This window comes from Saccopteryx leptura, chromosome 10, assembly GCF_036850995.1.
Source record: "Saccopteryx leptura isolate mSacLep1 chromosome 10, mSacLep1_pri_phased_curated, whole genome shotgun sequence".
Lineage (NCBI taxonomy): Eukaryota > Metazoa > Chordata > Mammalia > Chiroptera > Emballonuridae > Saccopteryx > Saccopteryx leptura.
This window is the reverse complement of record NC_089512.1, coordinates 30,283,262-30,311,245: the sequence shown is the minus strand read 5'-3', so window position 1 is coordinate 30,311,245 and position 27,984 is coordinate 30,283,262. Positions and strand designations below refer to the sequence as shown.

The window sequence follows — 27,984 nt, the reverse complement described above, 5'->3', positions numbered from 1 at the left end:
TCCGCTTGCACCGCCACTGGAATCCACCCAGCAAGCCCACCAGGGAGTGATGCTCTGCCTATCTCGGGCATTGTTCTGTTGCTCAGCAAATGAGCTCTTCCTAGCACCTGAGGCAGAGGCCATGGAGCCATCCTCAGCACCTGAGGCCAACTCTCTCCAATTAAACTGTGGCTATAGAGGGAAGGAGAGAGAGAGAGAAAGAGAGAAGTGGTGAGAGGGGGAGGGGTGGAGAAGCAGATGGGCACTTCTGTGTGCCTGACCAGGAATCAAACCTGGGACATCCACACTCCAGGCCAATGCTCTACCACTGAGCCAGGGCCTGTATTTAAATTTAAGGTGATTTAATTACGGACAGATAATTTTAGGATAGGATAATTTTTATTTTATTTATTTATTTATTTTTATTTTTTTGTAATTTTCTGAAGCTGGAAATGGGGAGAGACAGTCAGACTCCCGCATGTGCTCGACCAGGATCCACCCGGCACGCCCACCAGGGGTGATGCTCTGCCCACCAGGGGGCGATGCTCTGCCCCTCCGGGGCATCGCTCTGCCGCGACCAGAGCCACTCTAGCGCCTGGGGCAGAGGCCAAGGAGCCATCCCCAGTGCCCGGGCCATCCTTGCTCCAATGGAGCCTTGGCTGTGGGAGGGGAAGAGAGAGACAGAGAGGAAGGAGGGGGTGGGGGTGGAGAAGCAAATGGGTGCTTCTCCTATATGTCCTGGCCGGGAATTGAACCCAGGTCCCTCGCATACCAGGCCGACACTCTACCGCTGAGCCAACCGGCCAGGGCCAGGATAGGATAATTTTTAAAAGTACTTTTCAAAAAAGCTTAATACAATATACTATATGTTTAATCAAGGGAAAATTAAATAAACATTTCCCATATCTTTTTCCATATATGTTACCCACTGATTACTATTCACAAATCTTTTTTTAAAAAAAGGAAAGAAAGAAAAGCACACTTTAAAGCAAAATGATAAAGACTTAGGGAGAGACATGGAAGGCAGATGCACTGGTCACTTGCTGACTTTTTAATGTTACTTTTATCAAGCCAGATCGTTGGTAATAATATACTGTTACTACAGCCTTGTGCTGACTTCATTTGAAGATCTGCAAGCTTACTCTCTAAACTGAATCTCCTCAGTCTTGAAGATGAAAGAGTTTCTGTTTAAGTATTCTATATTAAAGAGCTTATTAGGGAAATGTGTTCTCTGTTTAAAATTCTAATTTCAAAAAAGCTTGATTTGGGGAAAGCATCTGCCATTGGTTAAAAGAAAACTCTTCCTAGAGCCATGAAACAAGCTTTAGGTGCCATGGTTCCATGATGGCTCTCAGACAGACCTACTGGATCAGTCTCTCTCACTGGGCGTTCATTGCTAAATTGCTTGAAGAGGAAAAGATGGGTCTCTGTATTAATTCAAATAGGCACCCACCCTTCTGATAGGTTTTTTGGATATTATTTTGCAGTAGTTAAAAAGGGGTCATTAAAATTTACAACCAGGGATAAAAGAAAACCAAGTGATAAAAATTAATTCTTTGTTTTCATGTAAAATATTTATGGATCTTTTTAAAGAATTAAAGATATATAGGTATGTTTATAATAATGAGATTCCAGTGTGTATAATGAATATATTTCAACCATGAGCTATTTTAAACTTATAGAAATTGATATACTATAGATGTCAAAATAATGATCATACATACTAAGAGAATAATAACATGTTTCTATGTTTCAGATGTTGTGCTTTAAAAAAATTTAAATTTTTATATTTTTAAAGCTTTTTCTTCCCATTTCATGAAGTAATACAATTCAAATTTCAAGGAAAAACTCAAGAAAAAATGATAAGTGATAAAAAATAATTGTAGAAGTTAACTAAATTAGAAGCAATACAAGTAATGACAAAATAGATGGTATTTTTAAGGAAAATTTAAAGCATCTAATCTAAATGCAGAAAAATATTTTTCAAAAGGATTTTAGAAAATGTCAAATATTGGAGAAAAACAAAAAAGATCTAGCACACAAAAAATACAAGTCTCTGAAGAAGCCAAACTTAGGAAACCAAATAAACCCTAAGAATAGTAATTGAATAAAACTATCCTGAAATTTAAAAAAATAAATAAAGCCACACAGTGAAATTACACACCCTAGTGAAATTACTGGGCTTTAAAATAAGAAAGAAAATTCTTTAGATATCTAACAAAAAAAAAATTTATAAAGGACTTGCAAGGGAAAATTCGGGACTATCATTAGACTTTTAGACAGCAACACTTGATGAAGGAGATGGAGTAACATACAAAATATGTAAGAGTCTTAAGAAAAGAAAATGTAAACTAAGGATTTTATATCCAGCAAAAATGGCCATTATCAAATTGTTATCAACATGAAAGAACTGCCGGGCGTGGTGGCGCGCGCCTGTAGTCCCAGCTACTCGGGAGGCTGAGGCAGGAGGATCGCTTGAGCCCAGGAGTTCTGGGCTGTAGTGTGCTATGCTGATTGGGTGTCCGCACTAAGTTCGGCATCAATATGGTGACCTCCCGGGAGCGGGGGACCACCAGGTTGCCTAAGGAGGGGTGAACCGGCCCAGGTCGGAAACATGAAAGAACTTAGGAAATATTGTTCCTATATACATTTCCTGAAGAATGTACTAGAAAACAAGATTGAGAAAACCAAGATGACTTAAAAGATATTGTTATAGAACAAATTTATTAGAATTAAATACATACTCATTTATAGTACAGTCTAAATGAAACTTAAAGGGGCAAAAATATAACTTGTCAAAGGCCATATGTCCTGACAATGTAAATATAGCAGAACCATTAAAAGGGGATGTGAACAGAGAATTTGAATAGAATATGCCAAAAAAAGTTTAACTGTTTTTAATAATCATAATTTCTAAGGGTAGTATTTGTATGGGTATACTGAGATTGTTGTGTGTGTTAAAGAGGGATAAAGCTAATGAGTATTATCCTAATGCTATCATCCTCTGTACATCAATAACCAAAATTCAGTATTAGAATAGAGATACAAAGTAATATAAAAATGGTAAGTAAAAACCCTGTAGTCCTGAAATAGAATTAGAAATATTAGTATGAGCCTACATAGTATCATACACATATACATCTCTAGGCTGTTTCATCAATAAAAGAAGTAAAAACAATGACCGGCCCAATAACAGTAAATATTTCTATGCCTCTATTATGGTCTTCAAGTACAATTTCCCACTAGAAGAAACCAGAGTTTCTCAGACAAGAGGCTGTTTCCACTTCTGAGGTGTGAAATATACATGATATGTCTGTAACACCTTAGTATACCAGATAGCAAGAAAGCTATCATGTTTAGGGAAAGCCAGGATGATGCCAAAAGAATTCAATGAAGAGTCTCTCATTGGCCAAACATGGGATAATCTGAGATTCAGTAAGGATAAGAAAAACAATGGATTAAAATGCATAAAATAGAGGCCCTGGCCGGTTGGCTCAGTGGTAGAGTGTCGGCCTGGCGTGCAGGAGTCCCGGGTTCGATTCCTGGCCAGGGCACACAGGAGAAGCACCCATCTGTTTCTCCACCTCTCCCTCCTCTCCTTCCTCTCTGTCTCTCTTTTCCCCTCCCACAGCCAAGGCTCCATTGGAGCAAAAGTTGGCCCAGGAGCTGAGGATGGCTTTATGGCCTCTGCCTCAGATGCTAGAATGGCTCTGGTTGCAACAGAGCAACGCCCCAGATGGGCAGAGCATCGCCCCCTGGTGGGCATGCCAGGTGGATCCCGGTCAGGCGCATGTGGGAGTCTGTCTGACTGCCTCCCATTTCCAACTTCAGAAAAATACAAAAAAAAAAAAGTGCATAAAATAGATACCATATGCTCCAAGATGGCAACAGGAAGCTCCTGGTTTCCCTCCTTTGATGGGCAATCTGAGTACACATCTACGCCCACAACAGTTCTCTTGGAAAGAATACGGAAACCAGCTGAGTGACACCCACCCACAGGTAATTCCTATATATATTAAGTCTTTACAGGTACTGTCCTAAACAGTTGGTATTTCAGGGAAGACTGACTAATAGCAGTGAGGATTCCTTAGCCAGACAGCAGTTTGGATACTGATCAAACTTTATCACAAGAAGCAGGAAAATTGATGTGTAAAGCATCTATTTGATAAATAACAGATTACTATAGTACAGCTCAAGTAATAAAATTGTGTCCAAATGTCTGGGCTTGCAGAAATTCAATGAAACCACTGGACTAATCACTTTTCAAGACTCTAACTGGTCATTTTGTAATGGTGATGTTAGACTTGTAATTCTTCTCATTATCATTTAGGGGGCATCAGATGCGCCTGCAAAAGTAAAACCCTTGGTAACATTCCTGTGTGATGTTGGATAAGCCACGTCACCTCCCAACATTCTAGTCTGTCCAGCTGCGGGCAGAGATTTACAACTTTTGTTGGTAATGGGATTGAGATCGTCATCTGGGTAAAATGGTTGCAAGTGCCGAGTATGATTATTATTTTAGCTGACAGATGAAAAGACTGTCACTTGCTTTTGAATGCTTTGTGAAGCAAACGACACAGGATGAAATTATGCCGATCATCTTTTTTGTTTTGTCTGCTTATGGAGTTTGATTGAACTTGTCTGAATCCTATGATAAATATGCACCATAACAAAGGATTAAATGAAAGGCCATTTAATTACCTGAATCAGAGCTTGTAAAAATGTATATGTGTTCATGGGAGGGGAGAGAGGCTTGGTGTAATTAGCACCCCCGCATTTAGAAAAATTGTGTCTAGCAGGAAAATGTGTACATGTTTGGCAAAAATTGAGTGACAGGTCAAGAACTCTTCAAGCTAAGAAGATTATATTAACAGATGCATTCCCCATCTGCTCGCTGAGTGCACAAAAATGGAAATCACATTTTTTTCCCTATCAAATGGAAATCACATTTTTTCCCTATCAACTGAAGTCCCAGTTATACTCAGAATTCATGATTCATACCATACCAATAGCCAAGACTGTGAAGTGTAAATCATGAAATACATTATATGAAAGGAAGCTATTTTCTATGTGAAATGAAAGGTATTGTCAAAGACACATTCTGGTCTTCATTATAAAACTCACACTCCTATTCCCAAAAGGCATCATCTAACCCCACACCAGAACAGCAAATATGTGTTTGTACCAAATGCACACAATCTCACTACCAAAAGCTGGCAGTGCACAGTGTTATTGGGACAATAGGTCACCAGCATCACAGATGGATTCTCTACACCATGTAATAACATCATGTTTTAAAATCTCTCCCATTTGAAGTGGTGGGATTTCCATAAGGCACCAAGATCATATGAAATATTCTTGCCTGCTGGAGGTATAGTGACACTTATTTCTGTGTCTTGAAGTGTCATTTAGGACAGATTGGCAAAAATTATTTAAGTTCAAATGAAAATAACAGAAACTCATGCTAAAGGATTAACTGTGCAAGTTATTATTTGTTAAATTTTTCATGTATTAACAAAGATTTATAGAAGCACAATTTGTGAAGAGCTTTGAGTTATTATAAAGAAGAATAAAGGCCAGCCATACCTGCCTCCACCCCAGCTGCACATTGGTCCTTATTCAATTCTAATCAACACCAAATTATTTTGTATTGGTATTTTGGTTCACATATCCTATATATAGAATTCTCAATTCACCTGACTGCAATTACTCAAATCTTAGATTGGAAATGCAGGATCTTAAATCAACATTTTTGTAAGGCTCTGGTTTTTCCTGTTACTATTTACTACTTCAAAAATCCATGCAAGCCCTGGCAGGTTGGCTCAGTCGTAGAGCGTCGACCTGGCATGCAGGAGTCCCGGGTTTGATTCCCAGCCTGGGCACACAGGAGAAGCGCCCATCTGCTTCTCCACCCCTCCCCCTCTCCTTCCTCTCTGTCTCTCTCTTCCCCTCCTGCAGCCAAGGCTCCATTGGAGCAAAGTTGGCCCGGGCGCTGAGGATGGCTCCATGGCCTCTGCCTCAGGCGCTAGAATGGCCCTGGTTGCAACAGAGCAATGCCCCAGATGGGCAGAGCATCGCCCCCTGGTGGGCATGCCGGGTGGATCCCGGTCGGGCACATGCGGGAGTCTGTCTGACTCCCTCCCCGTTTCCAACTTCAGAAAAATACACACACAAAAAAAAAAAATCCATGCAAGACAATTCTAAATCTTGGAAACTGTTTCTTCATATCATGTAAAAAGTGTTCAGAGGGCCTGACCTGTGGTGGCGCAGTGGATAAAGCGTCGACCTGGAAATGCTGAGGTCGCCGGTTCGAAACCCTGGGCTTGCCTGGTCAAGGCACATATGGGAGTTGATGCTTCCAGCTCCTTCCCCCTGTCTCTCTCTTCTCTCTCTGTCTCTCTCCCTCCCTCTCTCTCCTCTCTAAAATGAATAAATAAAATTTAAAAAAAAATAAAATAAAATAAAAAAGTGTTCAGAGGAATGGGTTTACCTCTCCATGCTGAGGCTAAAGAGGAGTTATATATATAACTTTTATTTTCTGGTCAAAATGTTTCCTGAGTTAATATTCCATACAAGGAAGAAGCTTTCCACTAAGTTTAGTGCCTGTACTATGTTATCAGATCAAGGCACCTGGAATTCTGGTATCATACCAGTTATACGAGGACTACATCTTAACATCCATTATATTATTTCATTCTCAACAAAGCCCTTGTGGAAATATGACTCAGAGGAGAATGAGAAGTAACATCACATCAATAGAGCAAATTAAACATGAGAAGAGAAAATCAGGTACCCTGGAAATTTGGCAACAATGACTATTTCTAAACCAATAGAAGTTCTGAGGAAACTGGATACAACAGAAGAAAAATGATGACAGTTAGTGATTCCCTTCTTAGAGGTATGGAAAGATCAGTCAGTGTGTGGATGGTTATGGACCATTGACAGGTCGGTGGTCACATGGGTGTTTCTATTCATGACAGGCGGTGCTGGTCAATAAGGACAAGTGCACTGCCTGAAAACCTGTTAAACAGCTAATGGTTTATATGGTTACATGCATGATACTGGGAGAACAGATGAGAATCTTTAGGTACTCAAAAGTGTTTGATAGAAAACCAAACCGCCTGGAAGCACAGATGGTGTTTTCATCACTTTTTCCTAACAGTTGGGACATTGGAAGGGATAGAGAAAACTTGGGTGTGAACACTTGGCTATGCAGATGGTGATGGTGAATTGGTTTGGCCAATAGTTCCAAACTGAAGGACTCTTATCCACAGAAGAATGAGAAGGAGAAGGAAAAGAAAGAGGATGAAAAGAAAAAGATAAATAAAATGTAACTTAATGCACAAGTACAAGAACAATGTGTATTGTTATGTGTATTCTGTATCTACTATCTTTAAAAGTAATCAGAAAACCATATCTAAATAGCCATCCATTGCCTGACCAGGCGGTGGTGCAGAGGACAGAGCATAGGACTGGGATGCAGAGGACCCAGATTCAAAACCCTGAGGTCACCAGCTTGAGCACAGGGGTTTGAGCACAGGCTCACCAGCTTGAGTCCAAGGTCACTGGCTTGAGCAAAGGGTCACTTGCTCTGCTGGAGGATCCCCCCCATCAAGGCACAAATGAGAAAGCAATCAATGAACAACTAAGGTGCTGCAATGAAGAATTAACGCTTCTCATCTCTCTCCCTTCCTGTCTGTCTTTGTTCCTATCTATCCAAGAAAGAAGGAAGGAAGGAAGAAAGGAAGGGAGGGAGGGAGGGAGGGAGGGAGGGAGGGAGGGAAAAAAGAAGGGAGGGAGGGAGGAAGGAAGGAAGGAAGGAAGGAAGGAAGGAAGGAAGGAAGGAAGGAAGGAAGGAAGGAAAGAAGGAAGGGGAAAAAAGAAAAGAAAAGAAAGAAAAATAGCCATCCAGGGAAGCACGCAAGGATATAAAAGGCTTGCCAAAGATGAACTGGTGAAACAATTATGATAACTCAATTGAATTTGTCACTTGGCATTCATATAATGTAGTCACGAGATATGGGAGTCGATTAATAGGGGGAAATTCCCCTTGGAATTAAAACTACCCATGGAAATGCAGTTTATGCTGGGACAAATGTCAAAGCAATAAGGTAAATGAAGTCTAGCAGAAGTCTTAGCCAAAGAAGATTATTTCTACAATTATGAAGGGAACAAAATAAAAGGGATTCTTAACAGTAGAAATGCCACCTGCTCTTAACATCTAGGGGATACTCAAGGACTTGGTTTAGGAAATTTATATTAAAAACCTTTCACCTGGCCTGTGGTGATGCAATGGATAAAGTGTCAACCTGGAATGCTGAGTCAGTCACTGGTTCAAAACCCCGAGCTTGCCCGGTCAGGGCACAAACAAGAAGAATTGTTTGCAACTATTATGAGTTGATGCTTCCTGCTTTCCCCCTCCCCATTTTCTCTCTCTCTCTTTTCTCTCTCGAAAATTAATAAAAATAAATAAGTAAAAAAAATATTTAACAATCATAATACATAGTCTTAATTTACATAGTCTGTATTTACTTGGGACAAAGAGCCAGTTACAGCTCTCCCAGTATAATGGTGTAGTAATCAGCTTTCCCTAGGATATTTACAGTAAAATCATGAGACAAACTAAGAACAAAATTGAAGGTGATCTCAGACCCAGGTCTTCAACATGGCAGGAATTGCATTAATTTATCCATCTGAGAGTGACTGAGTGCATGTTGTATCCTAGACATTGACCAGATTCCAGGAGATACTGAGATAAGCCAAAATTTACTCTCAAGGAACTGAAAGCCTCCTTGGGGGCAAACAGTCCTGTATGATGCTCAGACTTCCCTGGGAGTATCAATGAACTGTCAGGAAAAAGCTCTGCAGAGAAGATGAGGGATGAGAAGTTGGAAGAGAGAGAAAAAACTCACCAAACAGAAAGGGGCCAAGGAGAAGAACATCCAGCCAGAGAGAACAGCACATACAAGGGCAGGAAGCTGAGAATCTTCCTGTAGCCATTCTGATAGAAAAATGCAGAAAATGGAGCCACTGAAAAATGAGGTGGAGCTTGTGAAGGGCTTTCTGATACCTGGTCAAAAAGAGACTGTAATTCCTGGCCCTGGCCAGTTGGCTCAGTGGTAGAGCATCGGCCCTGCATCTAGAAGTCCCAGGTTTGATTACCAGTCAGGGAAACAGGAGAAGCAACCACCTGCTTCTGCACCCCTCCCCCCATTCTTTCTTCTCCTCCCACAACCATGGCTCAAATGGTTCATGCAAAGTTGGCCCCAAGTGCTGAAGCCATGGTTTCACCTCAGGCAATAAAATTGCTCCATTGCTGATCAACAGAGCAGCGGCCCAGACGGGCAGAGCATCACCCACTAGGGCGCTTGCCAGGTGGAGCTTGGTCAGTCAGGGCACATGCAGGAGTCTGTCTCTGCCTCCCTGCCTCTCACTTAATTAAAAAAAATATATTTCCTAATATGAGTGACAGAAACCATTTCTAGATTTAAGGAGTTGATAAGTGGGAAAACTTGGGTTCGGTTGATCTGAATGATGTTTTCGTTTGATTTGATTGAACAAATGCATTGAAATGTTCACAGCATTTTCAGCAGTATGTTGTCACCTCAGTGTCACCAGAGTCTCCACCTCCAGGCGATGGCCCTCTCTCCTTGTGACATCTGGCTTTCTCCTAGTGAGAGAGAGATCCTTTACCTAATAGGGATTAATTCCCTCATGTAACTTGAATAAGATGCAGGAGTGTGTCCTCAGTGACACAGTGACAGAAATCTTCCCTCATATAAATTGGTCACTACCTGCCAACACTAAATAAAGGCCTATTTCCTTGGGCTCTTTGCTTTTTTTAGTTCAAGCTTATATAGTAATTTTGTTTTCTGAAAATATCAATGCTCGGTTAGATTCCTTGAGCCAGTCAAGACTCTGAGTTCCCATTCAAAGTTCATGGCCTCAAAGTTGTGGCAAATGCTTAGTAGAAGTTAGATGCCAAGAATGTGGCCATGGAAAGGTCTACCAACCATTGAAAAATATCTGCTTATTTTGAACACTAGAAATATAGTTCATCAGAAATATATCTGTTAATCTACTGTTTTGTTTAAATTTGTTTCCTTATTGCAAACCTCCTTGGTTGTTGCTTTCATATAATTTGCTATGAAGAGGTTTTACTGAATTTAACCATCTCCTCGGTTTTTTGTGGGGGTTTTTTGGGGTTGTTTTTTTTTTAGTGATGACACTATCTGATGTTGATTTATCATTTCAGACAGCTTTTACACATGAGGTTGCTTTTTGTATCAGCGTGATCTTCACAAATTCTGACCACATTAGCAAAAAAAATCTCGCAACTCTTAAGCAGTATCTCTTTTTCCATGTGTAATATACTATAACTGAAAGAACACCAAACTTAGAAGGCTTGAATTTTAAACCACAGACTGTCATTTATGAAGTAAAGGACCTTAAAAATGCCGTTTACCCTATGAGTCTTGGCGTCCCATTTTACGGGGCGAGGGGGGGGGCAATATACTGTATCCCTGCCTATGATGGCACTGTTTATAGATCTGATATGGAAAATGTACCTGAAAGCATGCTGTATTATCGATTTACTCATTTACTGAACAACATAATCGCTGCTGTGCCTAAAATGCAAATCGTTCTTCAAAGACTTTGTCTTTGTTCAATCTTCATAAAAGGCAGATCAAAAACATTTATATTGGCAACTGAGCTAACATAGCTCTAGTAACTTTAATACAGGAATTAAGCTTAAACAGCCTACAGGAATGGATGGTTTATATGTCCCTTCAAACATCTCAATGAGCTTCAGTCTTTCCTTCTGAACATTGGATAGAAGAGCTAATCAAGTCAAGATAAGTCACCAGGGCTGAGATCCAGGTACTGACTTAAGCCTGATCGATGCACTTTAGAACTTGGGCTTGGCTGGCTATGAAATTGACAGCCTGCAGTGAAATTTTCAAAACCCACTGAATCTTTTTCACATTCACTGTTTTCACTCAGAGGTATCTTTTTGTTGCCAGAAGTTTTAGATCCACTGAAAAGCCTGGACAAGTGTTCGATTGAGTCCCTCGAGTTCCATGCCAGCCATGAGGCAGAAATAGTTCTGGCCTGGCAATTTCAAGGCAGGTGTTACCAGTTGGTTGCCTGAACCATGGAAAAACCTCCTTCTGGCCTTTTTTAAATGCCTGATTTGAGAGGCACTACCTCCTGATGGGCCTGCCAGGGAAAATTAGTTTCAGAATTCTCTCAGAGGAAGTGAACTGAATTAAGTCACTGGGTAAAGTAGGAATATATACTTCTGTGTTGAAAAAAGTCTGCCCAAAACAACAATCTTGATTTTGGCCTCATTGAAGTTGAACTGCCCATTTTGTTTTGTTTTGTTTTGTTTTGTTTTGTTTTGTTTGTTTTGTTTTGTTTTACAGTGATAGTTATCCAATGGGTTCAGTGGCTTATATTGGAGTTTTGTGGTTCATGATAGTAAAATCAAGTCAGAGAAAGTCCTTTATAAAGTATACTCTTCCAGTAATAAAGGCAACATAGTACAACATCTGCTAGTATTATGAATCTAACCATGGACTAGACCATTGGTTTGCACATCTTGTTTTCCGAAATACAGGTTCTCCTCATGTTGGAGGATATAAACTCTCCAGAAAAGCTGAATTTAACCCCAATTCAATGTTCTGGTGGTCTTCCATGGTTAAAAAATTCATGTGGTCACTAGAAAACTAAATCCTCCAGTGAGTTTTATTATTGGCTAAGTACAAAATGAATCAAGAAGACTCTTTCGTGTTTCTTAAGTGTTTGAAGGTTAGGTGCTCTTTGAAAACCTTATGAAAGCTGAATGCCTCGCCTGGAAAAGTGAGTTAAAACCCAAACCACACAACTTGGGTTGTCATTCCCCGGGGTTCCGGCTCACTGACGGATCCCAGCATGCTCGGGCTTCCCGCAGCAGTCGTCTGAACTCACCTGCCCTGCAGGTCTTTTTCTTTCTTTCTCTCATTTTGCAGTTTTTTCTTTTCCCACAGACTCCCTCCCTCGCAAATCTGGTGTGAGCTCTTGCTCACCACCAGCCTCATCACTGAAGACCAGTTTGTCCCTGGACCTATCTTAAGCATAGACCTTGACCAGGAATGACAAAAATGAGAGGTATCACTCACAAGGTGCCTAATCTGGACAAGGTAGTGTGCTGAGTGCTTTACATGCAATGCCCCCCACTCAACATTGTTGCCAGATTTGTGTGTACCCACAAACTCAGAGGGAGTAAAAGATACGGTCTGTATTTAAGAGACACAAGAGATGATAGACCCATACCTCTAATTTTGTTCAAGAACCCTAGAAGTACGGATTTAGAACGCCAGACTATGTCTCTCTAGCTTCCCTCAGAGGGAGGATGGCTTTCGATCAGGTGCCCTGTGTTCCCATTCACCCTTTGGACTAGACCGGAGCTGGAGGTCAGAGCAGCCTTTCAGACTTGCTCATGAAATCTCACCTCCCTGCCTCAACTCGACCGTGCACTTCTGACGACCGCCTTTGCTTTGCTTTATCCAAACAGGTAACAACACTGACTCGGGAGGTCTCCCAGTTAGGTAAAGACATGAGGAATGTGATGCAACTTCTAGAAACCATTCTGCCCCCCCAGCAGCCGGCACCGTTTTGTTCTCTGCACACCACCCCCGTGTGTCCCTCCAGGGACAGCTTACAGACCAGGATGGCCTGGAGCCCGCATCAACCTTGCCTACACTTGCAAGCAGGTGGAGCTGCTTACACCCAAGCACAACTTTGTCACAGTAATGTCACCTCAGACATTTGGAATGTGGATCCCTCCTCCGTGGAGAGCAGCCCCCAACGAACTGGAGCTCCTCAGCCAGACCCTGCAGGCAGTGGCCTTTATCATTCTCCAAACCTTGCTTTTTCACCTGCCCGCTGCCAGGTTGTCCAGGAAGGGCACGTGCAGTTTTTAAGGTGCATCTCTCCACATTTGGACACGACGCTGACGCCTCTGCAGTCCATTTCAGAGACCCTCTCGTCCTCTGTCTGCTCCGCCTCGGAAACATCTTTGCGCCTGGTTCTCCCCAGCAGGTCAGACAAGGGCAGCTTCAGCCAGGGAGCCGTGAGTTCCTTCAGTCTGGAAAACTTGCCGGGATCTTGGGACCGGGAAGGAACGTCATCCGCCTCTACAGAACCCTTGGAGAACCTTCCACTGGAAGTTGTCACAAGCACAGCAGAAGTGAAGGATAATAAGGCCATAAATGTATGATATTAGCGCAGGTAAGGCGGCTGCCGATTTCCTACCCACCACTGCATGACAGCGGCAGGTGCCGCCTTTGCCTCTGGCCGACGTGAAGGCCGAGCAAAGTTGGGAGTCCCGCAAGAGAGACCTGAGGAGCCAGGGAAGGGCACCATCACCTCCACACTCTAGCAAAAACACTTTCTAGATCCTGGAAACTTATCAGAAACATTTTTTCTGTACAGGTAGGTATTAACTTAACTGGTCTGTTTGACAGACTTCGGTAAAAGTCCAAAGACCCTGAGGGTCAGAGCAGCTAGAAGCCCCAGACAAAGAGTTTGTGGATTCCTTTTGTCCTAGGTGGCTTTTGTGAAGTGCAACAAAGGTTTTTCCTGAGTGCTGCTTGTCATTCTTGAACAATAATCCGTAGCACTGTTGGCCTCGGGAATACACAGCTCCTGCTGGTCCATTTTTCTTTTTGTATAGGCGAAGGGACAAATATCACTGCGTGACATCTCCTAGACAATCGGTTGAATAGAGCCAGTTGGTGGCCAGTGGTTAGCTATTGCACGTTATTAGCCATGTAAATGAATATGTCTTTATTTATCGGGGGAAAAAAAAGAAGCTATTTTTATATCCTTGGTATGAAATATGTATTTAAACTATTTAAAATATTTATAAAGAAATGAATGTTTTCTTTTCATTTTGGTTTAAAAAAAAAAAGCTTGCCATTTTAACAAGAAATGCACTACTGTTATGTATAGTAGATCAAAAGTTATTTATTATTAAGAGGATGTAGTTTCAAAAGGCATCCCCTTCTATCTGCATGCAGTTTGCAACAAATGTATCCTCACGCTTCTGGGTTACAAAAGAAAATAAAAATGAAGTTGTATTTTATTAATGAAATGAAAATGTGGATGGAGTGTCAAATACACAAGCTCCAGCATGGTGGGGGGGGTGGGGGGAGGAGCTTCAACCGCTCTCTGCTGACTCATGTCAGCAACCTGAGTCAAGGCTGTTCACGATGCCAGCATAAATGTCCCTCCCCAAACGCTACACTCTGTTGTTTAGGAACCCAAAAGTAATCTGCAAAATATGAGATCACAATGAGGGAGAAAATCTTGGGTGGCTTCTTCTCCTGTGTTATTCTTTGAGGAGACATAGTGGGCCAGTGAGAATTCCACAATGGAGCCAAGACTTCTGAGCTATGGTTTGTGCAAGACAGGCCAGCTGGCATTGGACCAGCACTGTAAATGTTTTTAAAGCTCGCAACAATGCTCTAAGTTGTGTGGAGCAGGTGTTTTTATTCGTATTTTGCAGAGAGAGAGAGAAAGAGAGAGAGAGAGAGAGAGAGACCCAGAGATTACACAGCAAGCATGCTGGAGGATGTCTAGAATTTATAATGCTTCCCGAGTCTCAACCAGCTTGCAAATTCAGAGGCTGGCTTGCTAAGGATTTAAATGCCTTCACTTAAGTTTTCTTTTATGTTTAAGAACATTTAGGACCTAACTGTTCCAGGCATTCTTAGAAAACCCGTTCAATTTGCATTCTGGAATCCCCTGCTCTTATTTCCCGCCACAGAGAATACACAATCTGAGAACTGTGTCATTAGAAACATCTAAACAAAAAGAGACTGCTGACGTGTGAATCTTCTACCCTAAAATTGGTGAGAATGACAAAGAAAAGAAACCTTCTCTAAGAAAATATGGAAATGGAACATGTTTTTGAGGCAGGTCACTCAATACTCTCTCACCCTCAAAATTTAATCTCTCCCTACTTAAGTGAATGGGGAAATTATAAAAGAGGCAATATTCCTTTGCCTTTCCTATTTTGCACATCCTGACCTATGTCACCATTTGAAGTACCATTCAGGAAGAACTAATTGGTGTTGGCTGGTGAATACCCTTCTAGAAAACTAGCACTACTATAATGATGCAACCAATAAAGACTGACATTCTGTTTTTAAGTACTGATCATGTACCAACAGGTGTTTAGGAATGAACACATTTCCACAGCTAATCACCAAAAAATGCTAAAAGTCACTGGTTATTATTATCTCCAATAAGTAAATGAATAATTGGGACATAGATTTTTTAACCTTGCCTCATCATGTTGTTTTAAATTACAGACCTCCCCTCATGGCCATTCTGGGTAATCCTCCCCTCATGTCCAAATCCATTCTTGTTGCCTTTTGAAATTAATTTCTTTTGAAATCTGCAAATAAAATAAAATATTTGTTGTGTGTGTGTGTGTTTTTTTTTTAAGTAAGCATACAAGTGGAATAAATTAGTTCTGCTCAGAGGATTTGGGGAAGTCCAGTAAATACCTGGAAACACGCCCACATGAGCAGGCATAAGAACCAGCAACCCACCCTGGGTATATCTGCAACTGGACGGGCGAGCACGAGCGAGCTCCTGGGAAAAGTAAGGTTCCCACAGATTTCTCCCAGGAAGGCACCTGCCTCATCTGGAATCGGCCAAACCTCATTCCTTCTTAGCCTTTTCTCTGATCATTATTCTGATAAGCAGGTCTCTCCCACAGCCAGGGCAGCTTGCAATGCCATGGCCATGTTTGGGTTTCTGTTTGTTTGTTGCGTGTTGTGATAGTATTCTATGGAATGAGATTTCCAAGCAGTTCTCGGTATCTTCTGAGCAGGGGTGCATTTTGGATCCTCACACTTTCCTCATCCAGCCATGCTCAGCCAAAGGAGCAAGGCAGGGATGCAGAGGGAACTGGAAGCACATATATACTATATTTGGTCAAATATATTTCCTAATAAATAACATTGGAAACTGAAGTTTTCTGTGTCATTCTAATTAAGAGCACCAAACCAGTAGATTACATAAGACTTTATTCTAATTCAACATAGGAAGAAGTTTCAGGTAATTAAAGCTACTTACAAATGGAGTTTATTGTCTTGAGAGGTGGTAAGGTCACTAACAAAGTGTCCTTTTGGAAGCTGGCTATTTCTTTGATAGGAATATTGTTTACCAGGAAGGCTCTTAATAGGTATTAGCAGAATACCTGCAGCAGAATCACATTGGGTACTTGTTTAAATTACAGAAAATCTGGTGACCACCTAGTCCCTTCAGGTGGGGCCTGGGAATCTCCCATTTAGTAAATTCCTGGGATGACTTAGATACGCTAGAGATTGGAAAATATTGTTCTGCAATCTATAGTAGGACAAGATCGAGTCCTAACTAATTTATACATAAATGGACTAGCATCTAAATTCTATTAAAGAAGCCCTGGGCATATAATTATATTAATAGTCAGGCCCGATTGACCCCTCTAGCAGTATAGTTTGAATAACATCTTTCCATCTTAATAGGGATTTCTGGGCCCTTTCCCGTAAGATGTGGGCTGGGTCCCAAGTGATTCTACACAGATGTTCCTGAAAACAAAGTCCAGAAACATCACCCTAAGAGATATAATCATCCCTTAGATAACGAGGACTTGGTTCTGTGGGAAATGGACCAACTAGAGTCAAACCAATTCCAACTGACAATTGTGTGCAATTCTTTCTCCTTATAGTTCCTAATACATCAATAACTTTTCTCATGAAAATGATTGGTCACTTTCTCCAAGAAAGCTAACATTTATTCATTAACTCCACTAATAATGGCTGAGCACCTACGATGTGTCCTACACTAGCACCTCTCGATTTGTTTTAGGTCTTTGTTTTCTTGTTTTATTTAGATTTTCTAAAAGGAAAAAAAAAGTGAAAAATGCCTGTTGAAGTCTCATAAAGCAGTCAGTTTCCGGGTAGGGAGGAATCCTGCTTGGATGTGAAGCAAACTGACTATTTGGCTAGAGCAGGGGTCTCAAACTCGTGGCCCGCGGGCCGCATGCATGTACGATTGTGCTTGTTGTACTGATTTTTTTTTGTTTTCAACTGCAGTGAGAAAAGTGTTGCATAACAGTTGCCTTTTGTAAACCTAGTGCGGCCCACCCAATGGCTATGATCTTGCTCTGCGGCCCACATGCTGAGTTGAGTTTGAGACCCCTGGGCTAGAGAACGCCCACTGCTGTGGCTGGGCCATGTGTGGGCTAGAACTGCTAAGGTTAAAATTGTGATTTCTCCAGAGCAATCAAAATAGCTTGTCCCAGCGAGTTCTCCCTAAGGCTGCTTCTTCTCATGAAGCGCAGAGTTTTGGTCATCTCTTCAAGAAATTGCCTTTATGTAGAATTCTATCGTGTTCCACACAGGTCTGCCATTACATCACGCCGTCACTGAAAATAGAATCTCACTACATGTGCCCCTCGATTACAGGCTCCTTCAATAGTCCATCCTTTGCCTTCTTCTTTCAGGTGCTTCTAATAAGTGATGCTGAGGAAGAAGCAGGCATTTTGGAGGGACACAAACGAGTGTTTGCTTCCAACCGTTATTCTTTGCTGTGCGACCTTGGACAAGTTATTTAGCACTCCTGAGTCTCAATTTCTTTATCTAAAAATTCGGGATTAAAATGTCTCTAATTTGTAGAATTTAGTGAAGGTTTACTGAAGTAATTTATGTGGAAGCACACTCCCTGACATCTAATGAATGCTAAGCAAATGCCAGTTTGTCTCCCGTGACTCTCCTCCTTTCCCGTCTCCTCCCATCTCCCTCTTTCCTCCCCCTTTCTAAGCCCTCCTCCTTTCCTTCCCCTGCCTCCTCTTCCCAGTTTCCTCCCTGGCTCTCCCTTTGTCTCCATTTTCCTTTCCCCTTTCATCCTCTCTGCTCTCTCCCTCTTCCCTATCTCCTAAACCAGTGGTCCCCAACCCCTGTGCCGCAGACTGGTACCGGTCCGCAGGCCATTTGGTACCGGTCCACAGAGAAAGAATAAATAACTTACATTATTTCCATTTTACTTATATTTAAGTCTGAACGATGTTTTATTTTTTAAAAATGACCAGATTTCCTCTGTTACATCCGTCTAAGACTCACTCTTGATGCATGTCTCGGTCATGTGATACATTTATCCATCCCACCCTAAAGGCCAGTCTGTGGAAATATTTTCTGACATTAAACCAGTCCGTGGCCCAAAAAAGGTTGGGGACCACTGTCCTAAACTGTCCAAGGCTAATTTCTAGAAAAGAGCCCCCTTTGACATCTCTGTATAGGTTCCAATCTATTTTTATATGATTGGAACAGTCTAATCAGGTCACATTTACTTTCTAAAAGAAGTCCTTGAGCCCTGGCCAGGTGGCTAAATGGATAAAGCATCGTCCCAGCACGCCAGAGATCACTGGTTCAACCCTGGTCAGGGCAAATACAAGAAACAATCAATGAGTGCACAACTAAATGGAACAACCATGTTAAATGAGTTGATGCTTCTCTCCTCTCTCTTTCTCTCCCTGCCTGTCTCCATCTCTCTCATTCTCCTTTCCTCTTTTTTTCTCAAATCACTGGAAAAACTTTAGAAATAAAAATGAAAAGGCCTTGAAGAGGCACCAGGGTAAAAATGGGCTGCCTCTGCTCCCAGCCATCTTAGTTAGCCCTTACCCACATGGTTTCTGATTCATTTTTATCTGAATTTTAGTAATTAAAGCCTAATTTTAAACTCCTTGTAATTACAGAAGGGTCCAGGAAATGTAGTCTCCAATGTGAATATATTTTATAAATATGTACCGGCTATTTTTTGCCCATAAAATTTCTCTATGGAAATTTTGAAAAGACACACGTATGTTTGCCACGCCCACCACCAGAGGCCACAGGCCCCAGCCCGTCAGCCGGCAGCCTCAGAGCGTGCCCTGGGGTGAGTGGTCTTGCCCTCCTGCCCACACGTGGCCCCACTGGCTGCAAGCTGAGATGAAGAAAAGCATGCTACTTCACATGAATGCTGCCAAAGCCTCTTCTTGAGATCCCATTGAGAGTTGAATAGGTCCCACCAGAGGGAATAGCTAAAATGTCACTCTCTACAGCTTGTGTCCTGAAAGAATCTGTCCCTTGGCTTGTGCCATTTAACAGAACCCTGAGTAAAGACCTCAACCAAAGACCTGCGGATGGCCGGTGAGTGAGGCAGAGACCAGCACATTCGTGCCTGCTGTTCCAGGAAATTCAATAAGCTGTACACGCTAGAAAAAACAGCTGCATGAGCACCACTGTGCCCTGTCAGACTACTTCCTGCTGGTTAGGGGTCTCCTCTATGGAGATAAGAAGCTAGGAATGGGATGGAATTAACACTGAGTCTAAGGCTCTGTTTTGAGGTTTTGGAGTTTGTTTTTGTTTTCTGTTTTTACAGTTGGCTTGATAAAAACAAAACATTCACATGTGACATATCTAAAGACAACAGAGAATAAAATTGGAGGAAGTGAGACTTCACAGTGCGTCTGTGCTTTTCATTTTTAGAAGGAACCAATATACTAAGTTGATGCTACCCTTCTCGACTAAGAATTTCCTCTAGGGTAAAGAGGACCCTATCCATTTGGCATTCTTGCTTTTAGTAGTAAATTTTCTATCCATGTCTAGGCGCCTGAACTCCAGTTAGCTGTTTGTTGTTCACTAGGGTTTATTCGCCCTAAGGAGGAATTATTCCTGAGCTCAGCATGGGCCTCACGGTTAACTGCTGCTGAGGAGGGGCTCAAACTCAGCTGCATCCCTCAGGGGACACAGCCCTCTGAGTGGCTGCAGCTGCGTGGCTAACACTCTATTTTGGGGGGTCCCTCGTAATGATTGGCAGTGAGGTCCAGAAGCCCCCAGGTTGAACCACTTAGGTCGGAAGGTTGTCGTGGTAACCCGTTGCCCCAAATGAGTCCTGATTGCTCCTCCTGCTCTAATCAGGCCACCTGTACAGCAAAGTCAAATTGCTATCTCTGGTTTCTGGTATCGGAAGGATACTTGAGTGCCAAACGGCACCCGCAGAAAAAGAGTAAAGGAGACTTGATCCTTTTTTCTGACTCCTGATTCTCGAAGTGTAACCGCTGGAGCGGCAGCAGCAGCTTCATCCGGAAGCTTGTTAAAAATGCAAAATCTTGGACCCAGTCCTGGAGCTACTGAATCAGCCTGCATTTAACAAGGTCCTCACGTGTACATGGTAGAACTTTTTTTTTTTTCTTTAAATAAACACTGGGATAAACAGTGGTCCTTGACTCTGGCCACTCATGAGAATCACCTGTGCAGCTTTTAGAAGCCAGGCTCCTGGATCTGACCTCAAAAATTTTGATTTAGTCTGTCTGAGTATGTATTACATTTTGTTAATGTTTAAAACTCCCCAGGTGACTCCAGCATGCACCCAGGAATAAACAAACACCATGATTCTAGCACAGCAGTTCTCAAAATGTGCTCCCTGACCAGCAGCATTAACCTCACCAGGAACTTATTAGAAATGCAGATACTCAGGCCCGGCCCCAGACCTACAGAGTCAGAAACATTGGGGTTGGCCCCAGTAACCCACGGTGATACCTAAGTCTGTTAAAGTTTGAGGCAGCTTCCCTTATCTGGACAACAAAGAAACGAGCATGGGCTGAAGTACGTCTTAAACAGGAAAGAGTTCAATATAATAATATTACTATATATCAGATGTTTAATAAGATGATTACTGTCAATCTTCTTCCAAGAAAGTCATCATTTTCTATTTATTTTAAATATTCTCATATGTTTTAAAGACATACTGATATATGAATATTTCCTTTTCTGTTTAAGATAGGCTCCCTCCTTTGCCATTTTTTCTATTTCTTCAGTTTAACCTAATGATATGTCCTTGAAAACATTTTATTCCTAAGATAGTTTTGGTGCATCTCAGATTTATGAGGCCTGTTGGGAAAAGAGTAGTGTTGGTTACAGCAGCAAGTCAAAATTATAGGGTTATTGGCTCAGGCGAGAAGCTTCTCCCCCAAGACTACAATGTGCCATGAGAAAAATCAATCTAATGTTTTTTCCTAGTGTTAGTTACATATTGTTGTTACATTCAGAGATCAGGGTTCAATATTTCAACACAGAACCAGCTGCACTTATAAGCAAAGTAAGTGTTGGTCACGTTCATAAAAATAACTAATAACCTATAATCTGATTGGGGGGAGATCAGATCTACTGACAATAAACTATCATACAAGAAATAAGAAGAAGAGAAAGTTTCCTGTTATCAGAAACATTCTGTATTTATTCTAATGATGCCTATGCAAATTCCATAACAAACCTTTATGGGGATTCACTTTTCAACAAGTCAATTTTATTTTTATATATGGGACCATCTATATTACAGAGTGTGTATATTTAGACTAGACTAAATTTATCTAAAAATGGTTACAATGACCTTTATAGAGGTATTTACAGAAATAAATGTAAATAATGTGATTCAGGCAGAGAGGAACTGAGTTTTTCACTCTACTGCTTGACACTTTGACTTTGAACAAAACAGTTAAATTCTCAGACTCTTCATTCCTCATCTCTGAGATGGGATGTACTATTGATAATTCGAGCTCCCCTAGAAGATAAAAATGTTAGTGAAATTGATTTCTTTTTGGTTTGTTTGATTGGTAGATGACTTCAGGAAACACTTAGTAGGAGAATAAGGAAATGAGGAAAGGAGGAAAATAAAGCCCATAAAAGGTGTATTATTGAGCAGATAACCACTGTGAGCAACTAAGGCTCAGTGGCCCTAGGAGCTCTCGGAGACTTTGGAGAACATGACCATGAGTCATCCCAAATGAGGAGGAAGGAGCTGGGTATTCACCCTCCAACTCCCATCTGTCAGTGACTGGGGAATGCTCCCAGAGATATTAACTGCACAGGACGCCTGACCTGCCCCAGGCAAAAGCAGAGACAGAGCCTTAGCCTAGGGTCACAGGTGCTTGCAGTAGGATGCCTGGGGCATGGAGAGGAGCGGTGTCCCCTAGCACAGTGGTCCCCAACCCCCGGGCCGTGGCCCGGTTCCAGTCCGGTCTGTGGGCCATTTGGTACCGGTCTGCAGAGAAAGAATAAATAACTTACATTATTTCCATTTTATTTATATTTAAGTCTGAATGATATTTTATTTTTTAAAAATGAGCAGATTCCTTCTGTTACATCGTCTAAGACTCACTCTTGACGCTTGTCTCGGTCACGTGATACATTTATCTGTCCCACCCTAAAGGCTGGTCCGTGAAAATATTTTCTGACATTACACTGGTCCGTGGCCCAAAAAAGGTTGGGGACCACTGCCCTAGCAGATATGGGCAGGGCACCAGAAGCATCTGCTACCTGAGATAGTCTCAGGTTCAATCAAAAGACAGAAATCACATTATAATTTGAACAGGAAATACTTAATATGACAAATTATTATTTATGGAGTATCAGTTCCAAAAAGGAGATGAAAAAGAATACCCTATGGTAGAGGGAGACACCCCAAGGAAGAAACAAATTTGGAAGAAGTGTTCCCCAAACTAGGATCCAGACTCCGTTGGAGAAGTCTAGACAGAGCCCAGTGACTAGCAGAGAGGTTTGCTAAGTTGCCTGCAGCAGAAACGTCCACAGTCACTGGACTGAGGGCAGGGAAATGCAGGCAGGGCAGAGAGAAAAACCCCTGCTGGGGTGCAGGTGGACCAAGGCTGGCGCCAGAACTGGAAAGCTAATCGTGAGCATCTCTGAAAGTCCAGCACACCACTGGTCACAGGGTTCTGTCCAGCCAAGGAAGAGACAACACAAAGAAACTAGAAGACCCCTTTTTCTGTAGTGTCTCTCCAGCACCCTCTACTGGCAAAGGGTTAGTATTTACCAGTTTCTATTCCAGTATCAATAACGGCAAGGCAGCAGTGCAGTGAAGGGTGGATTTCCATGTGGAAAGGCAATAATCTGACAAAAGGCAATGTTGTTTACATAAAATCACTCTCTATGAAGTAAATGCAATGTATTAAAACTAGTTCTTAAACTGAAAGCCCTCCTTGAGTGTACTTTTAAAAAAATGAAACTAGATCACCAACTTACACCATGCACAAAAATTAACTCAAAATGGAAAAAGGACTTAAATGTAAATTGTAAAACCATAAGCATCCTAGAAGAAAACATAGGCAGTAAGTTCAACAACATCTATCGCAGCAATATATTTTCTGATTTATCTCCACAGGCAAATGAAATAAAAGACAAGATAAACAAATGGGACTATATCAAACTAAAAAGCTTTTGCACAGCTAAAGACATATGAACAGAATAAAAAGACAAACCACACAATGGGGGAACATATTCAATAATACATGTGATAAGGGGTTAGTAAGCAAAATTTATAAAGAACTTGTTAAACTCAACACCAGGAAGATACACAATCCAATAAAAAAATGAATAGACACTTCTCCAAAGAGGACATACAGTTGGCTAATAGACAGATGAAGAAATGTTCAACATCACTAATCATTAGAGAAATGCAAATTAAAACCACAATGAGATACCACCTCACACCAGTCAGAATGGCGCTTATCAACAAAACAACACAGAATAAGTGCTTCTGAGGATATGGAGAAAAGGGAACCCTCCTGCACTGCTGGTGGGAATGCAGACTGGTGCAGCCACTGTGGAAAACAATATGGAGATTCCTCAAAAAATTAGAAATGGAACTGCCCTTTGACCCAGCCATTCCACTTATAGGAATATATCCCAAGAACACCATATCACCGACTGAAAAAAAGGAATGCACCCCCATGTTTATGGCAGCATTGTTCACAAAAGCAAAGATCTGGAAACAGCCCAAGTGTCCATCAGTGGACGAGTGGATTAAAAAACTGGTTCATATACACAATGGAATACTATGTGGCCATGAAAAAGAAGGAAATATTACCTTTTGCAACAACATGGATGGACCTGGAAACTATTACGTTGAGTGAAATAAGCCAGACAGAGAAAGAAAAATATCATAAGACCTCATGCATTTGAGGAATCCAATGAACAATGTGAACTGAGGAACGGAATTGAGACAGAGGAGGGATCAAAGGGACCAGAGGAAAAGAGGACAGAGGGAAAGGGGATGATAGGATGGGATAAACCTGAAGGGAAGGGGGGAGGGTGCTGTAGGGAGAGGGGGCAAGGGAGATGTTGAGGGGAATATGGGGGAGGGGGGAGGCATTCGGGGTGACCCTAGAATCTATGTAAACACAATTAACTAAATAAAAAAAGAAATAAATAAAATATAAAAAGGTAAAAAAAAATGTATTTTTATTGAAAAACATCAGAATGCCTGCTTATAATAAAAATGTGTTTTTCACCGATATTACTTATTACTTTTTTTCTTTAAAAAAATTTAGCATATGGAGTTCTTAACAGGATTTGTATTCTTTGTAAGAATGTTATGAATTGACTCCTGTATCCATCAAAATTTTCTTTTGCTGCCTAAAATTCCTTTAATGGGAACAAAGTCTTTCTTTCTTCTACAATAAACAAGTGCAATAGAAACATATTAACCCATGGAATAGAAGGGCTCTAGCATGTCTCTATTTCTTTTACTGCAAATTTTGGTAGTCGGGTGAAATGAGGAGTCGGCTGGGGGACAAGGTGAATAAGCCATCACTGAGTATCTGGGATGGCCTTGCTTCCTCCCCTCAAAGACGCTCAGGGAACCACAGTTCCAGTAACCCTGGTCAGTGCAGAGTCAGACAAAGTACAACCCCAAAACACCGACTTTACACCCTCTGATAGAGCACAGTTTCCTCTCTCAGCCTCCTCACTAGTGATACAACTTCCAATTAAAATATCACCTTGAGATGTCTTTATCACATGCACATCCAATTAATTAACCTTTCCACTAAATGAATTAATCTTTTGACCCATCAGTATGCTTCTGGATATTAATTTATTGTTTCCTTTCAATTACCATCAACGTTCTTAAAAATAGAAAAACAATCTGTCTTAGGGTCTGTTGATAGGTCAGAGCATCCATTCCCTTTCTGCTCTCTCTCCTCCACCTCCTCCGCCATAATGGAGCTTCAATGACCATCAAAAGGATACTCCCTGCCTGCTAGGTGATGATGCAGTGGATAGAGCATCTGCCTGGGATGCAGAGGACCCAGGTTCAAAACCCCGAGGTCACCAGCTTGAGCGTGGGTTCATCTGAGCACAGAATCATGGGATCATAGATACAACCCCATGGTTGCTGGCTTGAGCCCAAAGGTCACTGGTTTGAAGCCCAAGGTCGCTGGCTTGATCTCAAGGTCACTGGCTTGAGCAAGGGGTCACTGACTCAGCTGCAGCCCTCCGGTCAAAGCACATATGAGAAAGCAATCAATGAACAACTAAGGTGCTGCAACAAGTTGATGCTTCTCATCTCTCTCCCTTCCTGTCTGTCTTTCCCTATCTGTCCCTCTCTGTCTCTCTCTCGCTAAAAAGGAAAAAAAAAAGATATTCCCATTACAGCACAACTCATGATACACAAACAAAAAGACAAGACATGACCATAGATGAGGACATACACTCTTTTTTGAGTTTGGCACATAACAAAGTAATTGGTATTTTGAAGAAAATTGTAACACAGGGGTCAAAGAGTCATTAGGTGGCCAAGAGTCATTAGTCATTATGTCAAGCCCAGTGTGAAGCAATGTACAGGGTGAATGAACTGCACCAAGTGGCTGCTTAAACCTTTTCTGGCTTAAGACCTTCTGGTGATATGGGAAGAAGTGAAAAGTAAGGCTAACAAAAAATCCCATGGGTCCTTTGAACTCTATTCAGATGTGTCCAAAACTAAAACTGATGATTCACAGAAGCTTGAAAAGGGATAGTATAGTCAAGAGTGAGAAACAATTTGGATAGTAAATATTCAAGTAGCTCATGCCCCAACTTACAAAGTTTAAGGAAACTCAGCTTCTAGAACCACGGAGTAAATGGCATCCTTCCTTCCCATTGATAGTAAGACTGATTCTCAACCAATTAATTCACTTAATTCTGGTGTCCAGCAGAAGGGGTGGGGCAAGAGACAGCAGCTAGATATAAAGTGAATAGAGATGAAGAATAACAGAACTGGGGCATATGACCCTCTACACACACTCAGGATGTCCGCAGAGCTGGGGAGATATCATTGGGTTTGTGTAAATTGGTCTCCATGCTGGTGTTCAGTGCCATTGTTTGACCTTTTCCCTCTGCTTGTCATATCAACATTAGATGACTTTTATTGACTGTCTGCTATATGCCAGGTACTTGAAATATGTGCCTTCATTCAATCTTCCCCCAAACTCCATAAAATATGCTTTCTTATCCCTTTATCACAAATAAGAGAGCACAGGCTGAGAAACTATGCATTTTCCATTACAAATAGTAAGTACAGCTCTTTCACATTCCAAAGACCACACTCTGCCCAGCTCCACAGTGACTCCGACCTTCCTGGACATTTATAAGCATATCCTGCACCCTGTCCTGAACCTAAACTTATAGAATAAATCAGACTAATAAGTACATGGCATTTGTACCATCCCTTAAAAATATAACTGCTTTTATTCGAGTCTCCTGTTAAGCCCATTACATTGTCAGAGCATTTGCTATTAGGCTTATTTTATAGATCAGGATATTGAATCAAGGTTGAACAAGGAGTCTAAACCAGAAAAAAACTGAAAATGCCTAACATTTAATGAACACATACAGAGTAACAGGCACTATGCTCAGAGTTTTATGCATCAGTTAGTTTTTTCCTAACAATAATCCTGCCATGTGGTTATTGCTATTATCTTAATTTCATAGCTGAGGAAGCCAAGGATAAAAGAAGTTAAATCATACCCAAAGCCTCACTCCTAGTAAGTGGTTGACCTTGGATTTAAACCTATCCATATTTGTTTCAGAATCCTTACTTTTGACTCTCTATCATATTCCAGTTATTTGCAGTGTTTATTACCTGTGTGCCTCTTCAGGTTGTCAGGTTTCCCAAGGCAGCCTGTATCTTTCAGCAGATTTATATTCTCCACACAGCAGTGAGGACAGAGCCTGGTACCCATGGACATGTGGAAATGTGACTGGAAGCCCGTATTATCTGGAGAGTAATCATTATTTGATGGGGATTTTTTAAAAGGTTGTGGTTAAAAGCTCCGCATGACACAGCATTCAAAGCAAATAATTGAAATAACATTTAAACTAGCCACTCTAAAAGACCCACTCCTGTGCTTAGAGGTCTCCCATCAACCATGCAAGCAAAGGTAGGAATTAAACAGGATTTGACATAATCAAATACCTGTGTTCCAAACTGGAATCCAGAAGTGGACAGGGTCTCCACTGAACATATTCCATGCAATCTTCTTAATCATTCATGACCTCTTTCCTTAATGTAGCCTTTTTGAGAGACCCTGTGAGGATTTCAGTTACTCAGAAAATAATTAACCCAAGTATTTAGCATTACCATTCTTATCTTAGAAAGAAAGAAGAAAAGGAAGGAAGGAAGGAAGGAAGGAAGGAAGGAAGGAAGGAAGGAAGGAAGGAAGGAAGGAAGGAAGGAAGGAAGGAAGGAAGGAAGGAGGGAAGGAAGGAAGGAAGGAAGGGGAAGGGAAGGGAAGGGAAGAAAAGAAAAGAAAAGAAAAGAAAAGAAAAGAAAAGAAAAGAAAAGAAAAGAAAAGAAAAGAAAAGAAAAAAAAGAAAGAAAGGGCATATTTTCTTAAGGTTTAAGATTGCTGAATTTCCCAAGTTAATAGTTTGGATGCTGCTGGTGGGGAAAAAACAAACAAAAACTAAATACAAAGGGTATTTATTCCTTTATCCAAACCCAAGTGGCAAGACATTCACATACAAACATTCAAGATAGGCCTTTCTTCTCAGTCTCATTGAAACAGGCACAATGACACTCTTGCTGTCCTACTCCAACCATTCCGGGTTAAACATGAATTTTTTATTCAGCCCCCCAAGTACTTATGTTTGTTGC

The 27,984-nt window shown here is 41.4% G+C and overlaps 1 protein-coding gene across 1 annotated transcript in view; it reads left to right on the top strand.

The window, feature by feature from the left end:
- KCNH8 (potassium voltage-gated channel subfamily H member 8) overlaps positions 1 to 13,498 on the top strand; it is a 330,485-nt gene extending 316,987 nt beyond the window's left edge. Inside the window, exon 16 of the mRNA XM_066350928.1 lies at positions 12,536 to 13,498. Within this exon, the coding sequence (XP_066207025.1) occupies positions 12,536 to 13,240 (705 nt within the window). The 3' untranslated portion in view covers positions 13,241 to 13,498. The remainder of the gene's footprint in view (positions 1 to 12,535) is intronic.
- The last annotated feature ends 14,486 nt before the right edge of the window (positions 13,499 to 27,984 follow it).